The 16,849-nt window shown below is 41.9% G+C and overlaps 1 protein-coding gene across 1 annotated transcript in view; it reads left to right on the plus strand.

Moving 5' to 3' along the window:
- Positions 1-16,849, plus strand: part of TUT7 (terminal uridylyl transferase 7) — a 162,680-nt gene that overhangs the window by 37,078 nt on the left and 108,753 nt on the right. The window contains exons 3-4 of the mRNA XM_082272795.1: positions 1,741-1,913; positions 13,962-14,078. Coding sequence (XP_082128921.1) covers positions 1,741-1,913; positions 13,962-14,078 — 290 coding nt within the window. The remainder of the gene's footprint in view (positions 1-1,740; positions 1,914-13,961; positions 14,079-16,849) is intronic.

The following is a 16,849-nucleotide window of genomic DNA, read 5'->3' on the forward strand; positions in this document are numbered from 1 at the left end:
CCTGGTTATGGATATCCTGGAGGGGATCTTCGGGTGGATCAGCTAAACTCTTTGCTGCCCTCATACAGGCAGTCCCTGAGTTACAAATATCCAACTTGCATACAACTTATACTTGAAATCCAGGGAGACAAGAGGAAGTGAGAGGAAATCTACCCATAGTAAGGGAAATTCACTCCTGTAAGTGTTATCATGAGAAAAAGGTATCTCCATTGAAGCTTTATCAGCAATCCTTGTTTCCACAACAACCCAACATTTTCAAAATCAAATTGTCATAGGGACAAGGTGACGTCTTCTGAACGGGCACAGACCTCAAAACAAGTTAAAAGTTCTGAACCGGGCCTTTTTCTGACACTTGTTTACAAGTTAAAATCATTAGGAAATTACTTGGAACCCCAAACTATATATATATATATATATATATATATATATATATATATATATATATATATATATATAATTTTTTTTTTTTTTCTTTTAAGCAGAGACCCTAGAGAATAAAATGGATATTGTTGCAATATTTTTATCACACCGTATTTGTGCAGCGGTCTTACAAACACTTACTTTTTTTAATTAAAAAAGATAAAACCGTAAAGTAAGCCCAATTTGTTTCTATAATGTGAAAGAGAATGTTACGCCGAGTAAATAGATACCCAACATGTCATGCTTCAAAATTGCACACGCTCATGGAATGGCGACAAACATTGGTACTTAAAAATCCCCATAGACGACATTTTAAAAATTTCTACAGGTTACCAGCTTAGTTACAGAGGTCATCTAGGGCTCAAATTATTGCTCTCGCTCTTAACGATCACGGCGATACCTCATGTGTGGTTTCAACACCGTTTACATATGTGGGCTCAACTTGCATATGCGTTCGCTTCTGCGTGCGAGCTAACGGGGACGGAGCACTTAAGTCTTTTTCCTATTTATTTTTTTATTTTAAAACTCCTTTTTTAAAAAGATAAAAACAAAAAACAAAACATCACTTTTATTACTATTACAAGGAATGTAAACATCCCTTGTAATAGAAATATGTATGGCAGGACCACGTTAATGGGAGATCTGGGGTTAAAAAGACCTCAGATCTCACATCTACACTAAAGAAAATGCATTTTTTTTCTCGTAATGAAAAAAAAATGGGCTCTTTAAAACCGTTGCTAGGAAGCAACGTATAACGTAGCTCCAGTGCTCCAAGGCCATAGTCGAGTGAGGGCCATCTTGCCCTCACTCGACTTCCTGCCTGAGGGGACAGTGGACCAGATAGTTTTCCCTGCTACCAACAGCTCCGGTAAGCGGGGAAAACGTTAAGGAAGCGGCAGGGGGTTGGGGCACCTCTCCTACCGACCATAAAGGTGATCTATATTTATTACAAGGATTAAACACTTAAAATGAACCCTAGTCTGTGGCTGTACACCCTTCCATGGGTGTGGAGTGAAATGTGTTGGGGGCGTGGCCTGGTTGGATCCTGGGCTGAGGCTGTCCTTCCTACACGTTACTATGGGGTTTTGCTGAGATGGGCAACTTCCAGGACTTTTCCATTTTAAATGTCTAGAGCTGAGACGAGTTCTGTCCTCGTCTGCTATCCAAGCTGTTGCTACATTAGAGGACCCGGTGGAGCCTTAAGCTGCTCCTGTCAGTTTAGTGTGGGTTTAGTGTTGGTCATATTATTGCATGCCAAGTCCTAACTTTCTAAGTTGTCTTGAAGTGCTTACAGGTGTACTCATTTATTTTGTATTTTAGCGACACAAAATAAACAAAAGCGAGACAGACGTCGCTGCAGGTCTGAACAGGAAGAGGATGACTGCCTAGAAAGTCCAGTCATAGACGAGTCAACATTGTCTGAAAAGGAGCTGCTAGGACTTCAGCAAGCAGAGGAACGCTTAAAGCGAGACTGTATTTACAGACTGAGAAGGGTATGAGGCATACGCCAGCTATATTTTTTAAACAGTATTGTATTTCACTTCCTAAAATAGCAAGGCTGTGATACTCGACTATTTATTCTTGGATCATAGGTAGCACAGAAAAAAATACTGTTGACTGTTTTGTATTTTTCCTTATTGCATGTTTGTATTGTTTTAGTATTTTTAGGTTAGGTTTTCATTGGGGTTTCCTGTTCTGGAGGAGAGTGGTATTCAGGAATTTAGGTGTGGTCACTACATTTCTACTTTCCTGAGGACCGTAAGCAGCCATTTTTCTTGCCGTTAGTTGGCCCAACAGTGGGGTTCAGGTACAGTCCCACCAAATGTAAGGCAGGGGTGTAAACGTATTTTTTAAAATAAAAAAACGTGTATACTTAACTGCTCTGTGCAAGGAAAATCCAGAGCGGCTGTGAACCTCCTATATTTGAGTCCCCTGTCATCGTTCCTGGCCCCTTCCCTCTGTCCAGCGCTTCCAGGGGGGGGCACTCGTGCGTGCTTGCACTTCGAGGCACGCTGCTGCGTTCATTCATAGACCGCGAGACTCGGCCCTGCTCCAGTTCCCAGACATTGAGGACTCTTCAGGGGTATGCCCACCCTAACAGGTGAAGCCTTGACTGCTAATGGGCAGTCACATAGACCGGGTAAGACTGTATCCACCTGTATTTTAGGACCGGTTTCTGGCTATGAATGGAAGACCTTCTGCTTCTTAGCACACGTGGCTACTAAGCAGGGCTGTGGAGTCGGAGGAAATTTTGGATACCTGGAGTCGGGAGTCGGCAAACAATGCACCGACTCAGACTCCTACTCCTACTAAATTTAGATTGGAATTTAAAAAACAAGTTTAAATGTCCCAATTCACAAAAAGTTATAATTAATGACTTAGTATAAGGAAACTTTACATTTGGCCTCCTCAATTTTAAAAGGAAGAACTACAGAAAGTACTGAAAGGACGTTTTGTCTTCCTTTAAAAATGGATGCATGCACACGTCAGAGTCAATTATTTTGCTATTAATGTTAGATTTGTGGATGAAAATAACAAAACAATAACACGGACCCTCGGATTAAGACTCCGTTCACACTGGGGCGACCTGTCAGGCGACCTGGTCGCCTGACAGGTCGCCTGCCATAGAGTAGCTGTGGACCCGTTCTAATAGGAGCAACACAAGTCTCTCCTACTTAGAAAAAGGGTCCGGAGCTTCTTTGGGGCGACCTGGAGCGACCTGCATTGACTTCATGATATGAAGTCCGTGCCGGCCGCTCCGAGGTCGCGGTGCGAGCTGTGCACTGCGACCTGTGAAGTTGCCCAGGCAAGTAGCGTCGCCCCAGTGTGAACGGGGTCTAAAGGACACTCAGGCACATCACACCAGTGATTACCTTCAGAAGTTAGTGGAGGGTGTTCTAGAAGATTTTTAAATTACAAAGGAACAGATTTTATGTGTGCGGTGACAGATAACGCTTCTGACATGTTGAGCACAATTGAGAAGATGAACGCAGAAGGTAACAAACCGATATTGGAGTTAGAGGAAGACAGCTCTGCAAGTATTGGAGAAAGTTTAGAAACTGAAGAGAATGCTGACATTTTTTAGACAACTTTGTTGAAGAAGCATTGAAGCTTGCTACTATTCATCAGATACGATATGCTGTTCATACACTGCAACTTGCCATAAGAGATGGATTAAAAGATCGCCATGCAGCTACACTAATTGGCAAATTATGGCAAGTAACTGTTGCAGCCAGGGCCCTGAAAACAGATGCAATTTTGAAAAGACGTGCAGGAAAAGGAGCCATTTTGGATCAAACAACTCGCTGGGGAAGCACTTATTTAATGGTGAAGTGTTTGCTTGAACTTAAAGACTTCATAGAAGAAATGGACAATGAAAATCTTGCATTAACTGAAAGCTAGTGGACACAAACAAAAGAGCTGGAGAACCTTCTTTCTCACCCCTTCACTGTCACCAAGAGGTTCCAATGTGACAATCTAACCCTGGGTAAATTCCTCTTGGAATGGAAGAGCCTGTTATATCGCCTGAACAAAAATGGAGGGTTAATAGCTGAGGGCATTGCATCTTCAATGATGAAAAGTGAGTCTTTTGCTGGAAAATGAAATCTTGTTAGCGGCTATTTATTTCGACCCAATGAGCCGACTTTTGTTGACCAGTGAACAGACTGCTACTGGGAAAAAGGCCCTCTATGATGTAGCAGTTCGCATGAAGGGATTGCGACCTGAAATACCTCCACAAGATGAAGTTCTTTTAAGCAATAGTGGTAACTCAGGATCATCTTCTTCGAAGAATTAGACTCGATTCCTTCTTAGACAAAATGGAATTTGCTAAAGGAAAGCGACGTCGCATAAGAGTTACAGAACCAGTAAATGTCCAAATAAAAAAATTCCAACAGTTTTATAAAGCACTAAAAGAAGTTGAAAAGTAAAAAAAGTAAGATCGCACATCAAAACTTACTGTTGAAGAAGCCATCCTTGTTTATCCAGAGATCGTTAGTGATGTGGCCAGAATAGTTACTGCAATGCCACCCACCCAAGTCAGTGTCGAAAGATTAATGCATATTAATACAGAGGAGTCAGAGTTGGGGAGTCAAAAGTACAAAAAACAGAGTCGTCGGAACATTTATTTACTGACTCCACAGCCCTGCTACAAAGGCAGAGGAATGTGCAGATATGTGCTTAATTGTAATACTCCCTGTTGTAACGGTTTCTAGCATGTTTTGTGCAAAATTTAATTTTACTTGGAATTTTCCCTTTTTTTTTTATTTTTTTTTTTTGTCACATCTGGATTTGCTGATCGCTAAAGGGAAACTCTAAACGGCGCTCAACTTGATAGCTCTTCCCTTGGTCCAGAGCAATGTCCTCTCAGATAAACAGTGTAACTAATCTGACAAAAGTATATTGCTCGATTACTATGTCTGAACTCTTTGGAAAACATTTGGCACTCCTAGAACTTGCTGTACTTCCTGTCCCCTCCTTACCCTGTTTATGTACAGGGTCTCCTAAAAAGTGGGAGGCACATATATAAATTGATGTAATTCCTACACCCTTCACCTGATTTAGATGTAAAATCAAATTAAAGCTGAAAGTCTGCAGTTAAAGCACATCTTTGTTTGCTTCATTTCAAATCCATTGTGGTGGTGTGTATAGAGCCAAAGAGATTAGAATTGTGTAGATGTCCCAATATTTTTTACACCTGACTTTATCAACCTCCAAGCCTGTTTTGAGGATGAAAAGTGATGGGGTTGCAGAAGTTGTAGTGAAAGCTGCAGAGGATTTTATATTGCCTTCATTTTGAGCCACAGACTATGGCTTTCCATAGGAGGGCTTGTTTTGGCTGAGGAGAATCCGTTGCTGCTAGGCAAAGACTAGTCCACACAGTGTCAAGTGGGGTTGATCTACTGAAACTGGAGAGTGCGAAATCTGGTGCAGCTGTGCATGGTAGCCAATCGGCTTCTAAGGTCGGCTTGTTCAGTTAAGCTTTGACGAAACCTGGAAGCTGGTTGGATTCTTTGCAGAGCTGCACCATATTTTACTCTAGTTTTAGTAAATCAATCAACCCCACTGATACTGTGTGGACTAGTCTTTGCCTAGTAGCAACTGATTCACCACAGCCAAAACAAGCCTTCGTATGAGCACTAAAATAATTTTTTCCAATGCATGCACAAATATAATGTGCACTACATAAGGGTTGGCCTTATTGTTAAAGGTTATTCACTTCTAACCTTTCTACTGAAATTTATCTTTTCAGTTATTCTGCCATTTTCAGGTCTTGGTAAGCGCCTTACAGTTCCTATTGAGGATGTTTTCTCTTTCAAGGATTCTGTTGATGGGCATTTTGAAGTTTGTTTTTAAAGGCCTCCTTTGCCCTTGCAGGTCCATTCTTGCAGCCAGAAATTGCTGACATGACATGTCTTTTGTCAAACTAGTCTTGACAAGACAAATGATTAGAGATCATTATTCTGTTTTCGATGACCTCGATCTCTTGGAACAATTGTAGCTGTTGCCCAGGACCTTAGTGTTTTTGTGTTGACACTTTAGAGAATTATTAGCCAAGTTTCTACAATTTCTTATATATCTGCATATTTTTTTGGGCTAAAAACTTGACCTGCTTGTAAGGGCCATCTTATACGCATGTCTTTTTGGCCAATCCTTTTGTTAAATTCATGAAGGAAATCACTGATGTAAAGCTCTTACACCACAAGAAAAAGCCCAAGTCTCCAACTACTAGGATTGCTGCTACCTGTACTCGGTAAAAGGGGTCCTTTTCAATTTTCTGAAGCATCAACCACAAAACAATGAAGGTGCACTGTAGGATTTGGGAGATGTCTATTGGCGTTTGCGCCCGTCTGGATTCTAGAGATGGCCTGAACCTATAGGTCACATCTGTCCTGTCCTTTCACATGGATATAATACCTCTTCTTTTTTTTTTTTCTGCTGCCCCCTTTCTTTCTACCCTCCAATTTGCCAGTGTCTGCTCGGAAACCGATTTACTGGCCTCTTTGTGCCGTCTCCAGTCACAAGGAGTTTTTCACTCCAGGTCACTTTAATTAACTGTCCTCACATCATAGAACAAACCGATACATTCCGTGAATCATCCTGTGCATCTTTTCAGCTAGACAAATCTCTCCTTGGCATGGTGGATCTGCAGCTCTGCCCTTGAGTTGGGGAAAGTCTATTCATTCACATATCCTGGAAGATGGTGACCACATACGCCAGCCTTATAGGCTGATGGGTGGGGGGAGTTTACATCTAATGAACTTTCCGGGTGACCTGGTCACCAGAGGAGTGAAGACCCCCCCCCCATTACCATTCTGGAAATAAGAGCCATTTCAATAAACTCTACAACACTGCCCCCCCCCCCCCCTTTCTGCAAGTTCACCCAGTCAGGTTGAAGTCTGACAATGCAACAGTGGCCTACATATGCAACAGTGGCCTACATAAACAATTAGGGGCACCAGAAGTTGAGCCGCCCTAAGTGAAACAATTGGATATTTTCATTCCAGCTCTGTCATCATCATCCCTGTTGTGAACAATTGACAGGTGGACTTCAAAGCCATTATGCCTAGGCCTGGAGGAGTGGTCTCTGCAACTGGAGATTTTCCAGAATCTGTCAAATGTAGAGAGAACCAGAAATGGACATCTTGGCCTTGAGGTTTAACAGCAAACGGTCTATACATAAAACCGGTTTTGCTTCCCCCTTTAAATATATAGGAATTAACAAAAGTGCAATAAACCAAAATATACCATAACTCAATATGCTTTCTCAGTAAATATTTACTGCTGAACAAAAATGCATTCATATAAAATTTCCCCACAATCGCAAACATATATTAATATAAATTAAAAATATCCACTAGAAACCAAGTCAATCCACAGATGAAGAAATGCTGATTGGAAATATCTTCTGTGCTCCAACACCAAATACAGCCTTCTACCAGAGATACCAAATCTCTGCCATTAAGGTCATGAGGACTATCTGCGAGATGAACCCCCTCAGGCAGGCATCCCAACTCCTCAAAGCATCCTAAATGGACCATAGAGTGAGGAAAAGGACAGTCTTGTGGTGCAATACTGTCAGTTTTATTCTAAAAGTCACCAGAGGATACTTTCTTGAGATGCCAAATACTGCATCAGTCAAATTCTGTCTGCCAGCAAGCTTGAAAGTGTCAGCCACTCGCTCTGCCCAACATATTTTAGCTAAAGAACGTCTTTTAGGGGCCGGTGCATTCTAAAAGCTACATGAAAAGCCTGAGCAAATGTCACTTCCACTGGAAACAAACTTCAGACAGAATAAACTGTCATGCCTGTAGGTTTTCATAAGGACAACCGGCTTCCTTCTCCACCATTTCCAAGGCTATACCCTATAAAGCACAATTACAGGTTTTCTGTGCCTGTAACTAGTTTGGACCAAGCTGGTCCAAACAAACTATATTCTACACTAACAAATGTGCCCACTGGACACGCTGTATAAAGGGAAAAATGGCCTCCGCTCCGCTATTCATAGGCAGCTTTGGGTTCTCTGAATACAAAACGTCCTTTGATTGGCTGGCTGAGGCGGGCAGATAATGTCACAATCTCCAACTCTCCAACTTAGCCAGTCAGGGGAAGCTTTTGTATTCATTCAGAGGATACAAAGCTGCTTATGAATGGCTGTACACCGCTATGCTTGACTCTATTTTGGCATGGGGATGAGCGTCAGTTTTGTTTTGTAGAGCTCACATTAAGCTTGCCATGTTTTTGCTTGCTGGAACTTTAACAGTGGGAAATTTTCAGTGGTGAGATAAAAGCAGGCATTTAAAGCAAAACTCTATCTTTTCATCCCCAAAACAGATGAATTGTGCATGAATCCCAACCCCACTGTCCTTTTTATCTGTATCTTACCTTATTTGGCTCTAAAAAGCTAAAGTTTGTGTCTGTGATTTAATTTATTGTCCTGGCTGAATATCAAAGTTCTAGCTTCCTGTTTCCTTCCTTTACATGTCCCATCATGCTTTGAGCCTCTATAGTTTCAGGGCAGGCTATGGGAGTCACTTGTAGCAGTTCTGGGAGTTGATGCGGGTGAGATCCGAATGCAGATCACACAAAGAATAATGGCTTACTGCAAGTCTACAAAGCAAGGGCTATGGGACGTTATTATGAAGGGGTTTCCCTTCTAAATTAATCGGATCACAGAGCAGGGCTCTGGAAGGGTGGGATCTGAGGGGTGGGACTCTCCCTCTTCATACTGGTCCGCATATTTAACTGGGTAGGATTGAATTCTAATTGTGATCCATCCAGTCCTGTCCAGCAGCAGTACAGCTAGCTTTCAGACCCGGTTGTGTATGAAGGTGTTTCCTTTTGAATAATACTATGTTTGAGGTGGGACTTAGGAGGTTTGGACCCTTCCTGTAGGTGTGACTGGGCTGGTTTGAATGCTAATTTGGATGTGTTCCATCCCACGCACCATCAGAGCTATGAAGGAAGTTACATGGTTTGCGGAGTCTGAAAGTCTACAGAGGGGTGTGTCCTAGGCTAGAGATTGTGCAGGAAGTGGCTATAAAGCCCTTAGTCTACATCCCAAACTATACAGAATGTGACCTGGTACAAAGCTTCAACTAAACGCACAATATCAGAGGATCTGCAGACATCAGAGCAACATGGTACAGAGGTATGATCTATTCTGGGACTGATTCCATTCACTTCTAGTGAAAAAGTTGGCGTTCAGCTTTAAAACAGGAGTTCACTAACCTGCAAGTAACATCTGAAATTTTCTGTAAGTAATATTGTAACTGGGTTGATGGTTTTGCTCAGTGCAGTGTGCCTCGTGTGCAATGATGGAGCTCCAGGATGGATAGCGCTGCAACAGATGCAAGCAGGTTGCCCTTATGGAAGCTCACATGCTGGAGGTAACACTTTGGAAAACTGACAACCTTGAAAGGAGCCCTCTGCTCACTGAGCAGGTGGTTAAACAAGTTTATGTGGAAGAGTAAGTCAGGATATCAGGTAGGAAGATGGGTTACTGTAGTTAAGAGGGAGTAGTAGGGGCTCACAGAAAAGAAGGTCCAGCCTTGAGTTTGAACACCCAAACAAATTGGGTAAGGTGTGGGGGTGTCAAACTCAGAATTGGCAGCCCTAGATGTCGCTGCTACCCCTAACAGCTGGGGGAGCAGCCCATCCAGTAGGGGTGGTGAATGTATTGCAGGAAGGCCTAGACAGTTGGTTTTTAATGGGGGATTCTAATCCTGACTGATAGAATAATTTATTGCCAGGATCACTTCAACCAAATGGTTTGCAGTCTTTCTGGTGCCAGGCTTTGGCATATGGTGGACCTGGATGATAAATTTACTGAACAAAGCAAAACTTCTCCTGCACTCCGGTGGTGGGTAATGAAGGATAAATACTTTTTATATGGCCTTGGTATGCACCGCTCTAGGTCTTGCTGCCCCCTCTGGACCAAGGGTATCCAAAGTACACTAAAAGACAACAAAAGAAGGGCCCACCGACCTTGTGCATTACCACTAAAAAGGTTTATTCTGATCCAAGGACAACACATATACTCACAAACGAGTGATGATATAACATTTAAAAACCCAATGGAACTGTAGCACGTTTTGGCTCTGAGGAAAATGGTCCTCCCTCAAAACACGTCAGCCCAGCCATACAGTTGGAGACGACCGGTTCCATTGTGTTTTTTATGTGTTATATCATCACTCGTTTGTGAGTATAATATGTGTTGTCTTTGAATCACAATAAACCTTTTTTAGTGGTAATGCACAAGGTCGGTGCGCCTTTCTTTTGTTGGCTGATAAATTTACTGGGAGGGGCTAGGCATGACCTAGCTGTCTTGGTCCATGTTGGACCAATGACCAAAAACATGGAAGGTGGAGGCTCCTTAAGAATCAGTATTTAAACTAGGTTTGAGAGGGAAGAGTGAATTTGATTATAATGGGTAGACAGGTCAGACAGGGGTCAGTCCCTAATGGTGGGTGGAATGGGGGAGGGCTATGGCAGATGAAGTTCCCATGTTACAAATCACTTTTGGAAATTTTAACTAATTTGTAGTACAAAAAAAGTTCAAGTGCATGTGTAAATGTGTTGCATTAAAGTGTTCACCAATGCTAGAAGTCTGCCAAGCAAAATAAGTGAGTTGGAAGTTTTGCATGAAGAGAACTATGATTTAGTTGGTATTGCTGAATCTTGACTTCATTCTTCACATGACTGGGCCTTCACATGACTGGGCTAGTAATATTCCTGACCATGCTCTTTAGAGAGACAGGGTAATCCATAATGGTGGTGGTGTCTGTCTCTATGTGAGAAGTGATCTCAAAGTGAGTGTGAAAGAGGACCTAGTTGATGGGGAGAATGTGATGAGGCTGAAGCATTATGGGTGGAACTGTATATGGGTGTGGGTAATGCAAAGTTAATCTTTGGAGTTTGTTATAGGCCATCCAATGTTAATGAGGAGGTGGAGACTCTGCTCCTTGCACAGATAGGCTGGAACAGTGATGACTATGGGGAATTTGTACTACCTGTAAATTGACTGGAGTAATGGCACTGCTGGAACAGTTAAAGGGCAAAAATGTAAAAACCTATTCAAAGACCATTTTATAGTCCAGTTCCTAGAGTCTGACTAGGGATGATGCTCTGCTGGACCTGGTAATCTCAAACCATGCAAAGCTTTATTATTAATGTTCAGATAAAAGAAAATATATGTAGTAGGGCTGCAACTAACTATTATTTTGTCTGTCGACTAACGATTATTCTTTATTTTATTTTGCTTAATATGGTGGTCTTTTTTTTGATTTAGCTAATTAATCCTTTGAATAACTTTACAAAAAAGAAGTACAACTTCTTCTAATATATTTCAACTTTTATTAAATTTTATCCAAAATATAATTCAATGTGGTTGAAGTTTTTACAGTATACAAAAATGAAGTGGCAAAAATAAAATGTAAACAACATTTTAGCATCAGGCACGAATAATGCCATTAATTCAGAACCAAAAGCATTCAAAATGCCATATAAATTCTAAAAAAGCACTGCTCAACACTGCAAAAATACAAGAAAGACATATACATAAAGTGCCAAACACTTAAGGGTATCAGGCATGAAAATGCCATATCTGCCTAACACTTTACTTTACTGTGGCTTTAGGATTGTGTATATGGCGTGTGTGATGGTGTTGTTGTTTTTTTTTTTTTTTTTTTTTTTTTTTTTTTTTTTTTGTGCAACTAGACTAACTTTAAACTATATCAAACTATGTTTTTGGCAACTTCAAGCTAATTGCTTTGATGTCCAGTACCATGGTCTATAAATACAAGTACAGTACTGTACAATTAGGATAATATTGTGGGTTGGGTTTTGAAGCGTGCAGCCAAAACCAATGCAAAAACCCTGAAGGGAACGCTAACTGGATTAGTTTTTCATTTCCAACCGTCATGCTTGCAGTTAGTAGTCATCCGAGATATTTAATCCAAGGGTCCTATTTCCCTTTTTTTTTTTTTTTTTTTTTTTTTTTTTTTTTTTAAATAATGGAAGTTTATCGTTCATTATAAAGAAGTCAGCACTTGGAGCTACAAATGGCTATGGTAAATATACAAATGGTATAACAAGTGCAGTGCCAAAATTAAAAGTATAAAGTGTAGACTAGTTCATACTACAAATGGGAATCCTCTTATAATCTAAGGCATTATATCACTTTGCATATCCAGTTATTGAAATTAATAGAATGAAGTTCATCTGTGATTTGTGTCTTGACTCCTTACGAATCAAGGCACAAATCGGACTGGAACTTTTTTTTTTTTTATTCTATTTGGATATGCACAAAGGTGTACTGTATTGGTTTTGGTGTTAAGATTATTCACATTACTTATGGCTGAGGATTTTTCATTTACCATTAGCTATGGCAGTTTGGCATGTATCCATGTGAATCTGGCAATTTGTCATTCTGGCTCCTATTACTAATTAATGAAATCAATCGTCTAGTGTCTTGATGCCTCCTCCACTGTTTGAGTGGGGCTTGTATTGAGGGATTTGACGTGGAATTTCCCTTTTAATAAACATTAGCCATTTTTGGTCGTTCTGCTGCTAGAATTCGTAAATGGGAAGGTAGATTTACTTGGTTTAAACTTTTTTTTTTTTTTTTTTTTTTTTTTTAGTTACTTCCTCCTTTTCATACCTAGGCAAATAGTCCTACATCCCAGGAGACGTGAGGAAGGATTTTCTCAGCTAAGCACACCCTTCTGCCTGCATGCCTGAGCTAAGGGCAGGTGGATTCTAGGAAGTAAATGCTACATTAATCATTTGTCCATACTTAAGATGGCTACGGCCAGAAATGCTAGGGGGTGTTTTTTTTCAGAGTAATAATTTCTCCGCAAAATAAAGCATGAAGACATGGATGGATGGGAGAGTTTGCTTTGAATATTAAAAATTAATCAATGTGGTTAAGCCACGTATATAAAATCATCCCATCCCCCCTGCATTCTAAAAATAATTGTGCCTGTGTTTTTTATATAAAAAGATATTCCGATCTGTACCTATATCGGAGGCTTCCGGCTCTCAGCTGACTCCTCAGCTTTCTCCTCTGCCTGGCTGACAGCTCCAGCAGGCAGGGCCAAGCACTGCTGCTGACGTCAGTCGGGGAAGAGAGGGGAGAGAGAGAGCCGAGGGGGTCATGCGATCGCCGAGAGCCACTCTGATATAGGTACCAATTGGCATATTTTTTATAGAATAGACACAAGGATACTTATTATTATATTACGGGGGGTATGGGATGATTTTATATTGGATGTGAGAGCAGCAGGAGGGGAAGGGGTGGGCACTGTCACCAGCAGACCGCGGGGAGGGATGGCGGAGAGGAGGACAGAAGACAGTGCAGGGCTGCGGAGACATGTACTCTGACCACGGTGTTGGGGCTCAGCAGCCATGATATACCGTGATCAGTGTACAAGGAGGGTAGAAACTGGCAGTTTCAGCCATGTTTTTTAGGTGAGACAGGGTGCCAAATGACACGGCACAAGCATTGTGCTGTATAACATGTTTTTAAGGGAACAGGATCTGTGGGTTTTTATTTTTTGGTTAACAATTGCTTTAAATGTCTTTGGTTTGTGGTGCTCAAATGCAGTGTAGTTACACTTTAAGGTTGATTTGAATCAGCGAGAATATGAATTTGTATATGTGAATCCAACAATCTCAACATTTTGGGCATGTCCACCAATTGTGAAATTCTGTGCCTCTTTGCCCACATCTCTCTACTTCAATTAGGAGAAGTTCCCAAGACTGTTTCTTGTTGAAACTAGAGAACACCAAAGTAACACCTTTATAGTTCACTTCTGTGATGGGAGGTATTTGTACATGTCGCTGATAAGTTATAAGACAATCTATGCCAATCCCCAAGATTCATTTTCTAGCGCCATGTTTTCTGACACTTCTGTTAATGCAGTGGTGTGGTTATCTTATTTTGCAGCTAGTGATAGACTTGGTCCATTACTTCTAGTATGCATTAACATTTACTGTGTATGGCTTGGAATAGGAAATTGAACATATTTTTTGTCTTTCAGCGACCTCGAAAGTATCCAACGGCCATTTATTGTTGTAAACTTTGCGATGCCCTTGTTGATTCTGTATCTTCTGCACACAAACACATAAAAGAGAAGAGGCACAAGAGGAATTTAAAGGTACGCAAGTTTAACTTATTTATTTTTCTCTTTACGTAACAGAGAAGTCACCGAACAGCCATTAAGGTAATATCACTTCTGTGCATGGGTAGCACACTGTATACATGGGAGCAGAAACCTCTTTTCTGAGGGAGAATGGTGAGAATTTCTTCCCAATTTGTGCATTACTAGTATGTACTGTGTAATGGCAGTTACTAGTACTGCCCTTACCATCTGGGAAATCCCAGGAAAGAAGGAGATTATTTTAATGCAAGATTCAGCTTGTGAAGGAGAGAATCTGCTGTGCCACAGAATGTGAGAACATATGCTTGGGATATGGTGGCTGATATTGTTTGCATGCTCTAAAACAGGGGTATTTAATGAAAGTTCATGGGGGCCCAGTTAGTAAAATTTTCTTGCAGCAGAGATCCGAATTGGATGTTTGATAGCACCTCAAGGCATGGTTAAATGCTGCTAGTTTTTAAGCTAGTTTTAGTTTAGTTCTAGTTTTTTAAGTTTTCCCTCTTTCCTCTTCCTCCTCCCCAGGGAAGGTGGAACAGCAGGAGGAGTGATAATTTTGGATGGAATGCTGGAGCACATTTTCTGATATTTTGGATGGAACAGTGACTCGGTCTGGATGCAGACCGTGGTCTGCCATTTACTTTGTTCTGCTCTAGAAAGTGGTATGCAGACTCTTGTAACTGGAGTAGGTAATTGCAGAGCTCTTTTCTGTTTGTGGCAAAAGCCCTACTGGAAAGCCTGTACCCCTACATAGGGGTTACTAATGACTGCTTCCTTTTCTCTTTTGTTCATTGAAGGACATTGATTCCTCCTATCCATTGGGTTATACTGCCTCCCTACAGGAGTAGGACACTAGGCAGGAAAAAGCTAGACTACGCCTATGGGCAGTCCCAGGGGGTATACACCCAAGCTCGGCTATACGCACTGTTTTCCCTAATCATCTTTGAGGACAGGCACCTTTTGAGAGAACCTGGCTCCTCCCTTCTCAGGAAACACCGCCCCAATCCTTTGGCTTTTAAGCTACCTGCACTCTTGCTGCCTCAGTTCTGGTGTTTCCTCCTGAGGGGAGACACCGTCCAGGAACCTAAAAGCTGAACAGCCAGGAGGCTGGGGCTATATATTCCAAGAAGAATTTGTTTCTTAAATAGGCAGAGACCGTGAGTAATCTCCCGTTCCCTATGTGGGACCTATCAGTGGTTCTGCAAGCTCTCCTAGAAGAGCCATTTGAACCCATTAAGTCTTGTGAGGTAAAATTTTTAACCCTCAAGACTACCGCAAGGAAGGTCAGTGAACTCGAAGCCCTTTCTATTAGAGCTCCTTTTTTTTGCAGATTTTTTCGGATCATATTATTTTTAAGACTGATCTGGCTTTCTTACCTAAGGTGGTCTCAAAATTTCATAGAGACCAAGAAAGTGTTGCCAACTTTCTGTTCAAATCCTGTGAGGGAACAGGAAAGAAAATTTCATAAGTTAGACGCTAAAACATGTGTCCTTCAGTAAATAGCTTGTACAAAAGAATTTAGGAAATCCGATTCCTTTTTGTTCTATTTTCTGGCACTAATAGAGTAGCTGATACTTTAGCATCTGCAAGTACACACCTCACGTGGCCGGATCTGGCCGAAAATTTAGGCCGCGGCTTTGCTGCCTACTAATCGTAAACTTTGTGAGAATGGCTGAAACCACTGCCTCCCGTTTGGGCATCCGCCCTCCCCTCTGCTGCCCCTGGGTGGTCGGCTCCGCTGGGGCTCGCGTCCAAGTGCTGGGCGTCCACAAAAATTTAGGCTGCGGCCTACTAGGATCCGTGCACTTGCAGCTGGGCCTCCACAAAAATGTAGGCCGTGGCTTGCGGCCTGCTAGGCCATGTGGTCAGCTTGGCGCATCCCTTGGAGTGGTCTACACTTTTTTGCCGGGACCTGGAGGGAAAACGGCTTCCCCGTCTTTGCGGAGCTGGCAGATCAGTTGGTCCAGGGGCTACAGTTTACCTGTGATGCCTCTTGGATGCAGTTCCTTTGCTTTCTAGGCTGTCTGTATCAACAGTGGTCCTTCGACGTATTATCTGGCTGAAATACTGGTCTGCAGACCTGATTTCTAAGAAGGCTTTATCTGATCTCCCCCTTGTATGGGATTGCCTTTTTGGAGCTTCCTTGGATGCCATAGTTAAGGGTCTCACAGGGGGGGAAGAGTACTCTTCTGCAGGCTACCAAGGGCAAGGAGCCCCATTGTAGACGTTAGCCATTCTCCTCGGTTTAGAGGATTTTTCGTCCCTCAGGGTCTCAAGACAAGGGATCAAAAGTCAGGGCCTCCACCAGAGGTTCCAAGAGGACCTGGTTTGGCAAGCCACGAGCGAGCTCTTCATGACATGCAGATAGGGCTGCCTCTACATGAAGGGGTGCCCTCATCTGTATCTGGGGTGGGGGGGGGGGGGGGGACATCTTCGCTGGTTTCCGGATCCATGATCCTCCCTGGTATGGGACACATGGGTCCACAAAGTTATTCAGTGAGGCTACGATATCTGGTTCGGTCTTGGCATACAAGCCCTACGTATGGGTGAAACGCGTCAATCCATTGCATTGTAGGATGTGCTGCAATACACCTAGATGCTCTTTTTACCATCTTGTCTTTAGATAAAATTTACATTTTTTATTGTTTGTATTTTTTCTATATCATTTGTATTTTTTCTATATCATTTTGTATTTTTTCTATATCATTTGTATTTTTTCTAACTGCTAGTCTTTGGGCACATTAAAATCCCCATTCTTATTGTCTACAGGG

This window comes from Pelophylax lessonae, assembly GCF_965119305.1.
Source record: "Pelophylax lessonae genome assembly, chromosome: 1".
Taxonomy (NCBI): domain Eukaryota; kingdom Metazoa; phylum Chordata; class Amphibia; order Anura; family Ranidae; genus Pelophylax; species Pelophylax lessonae.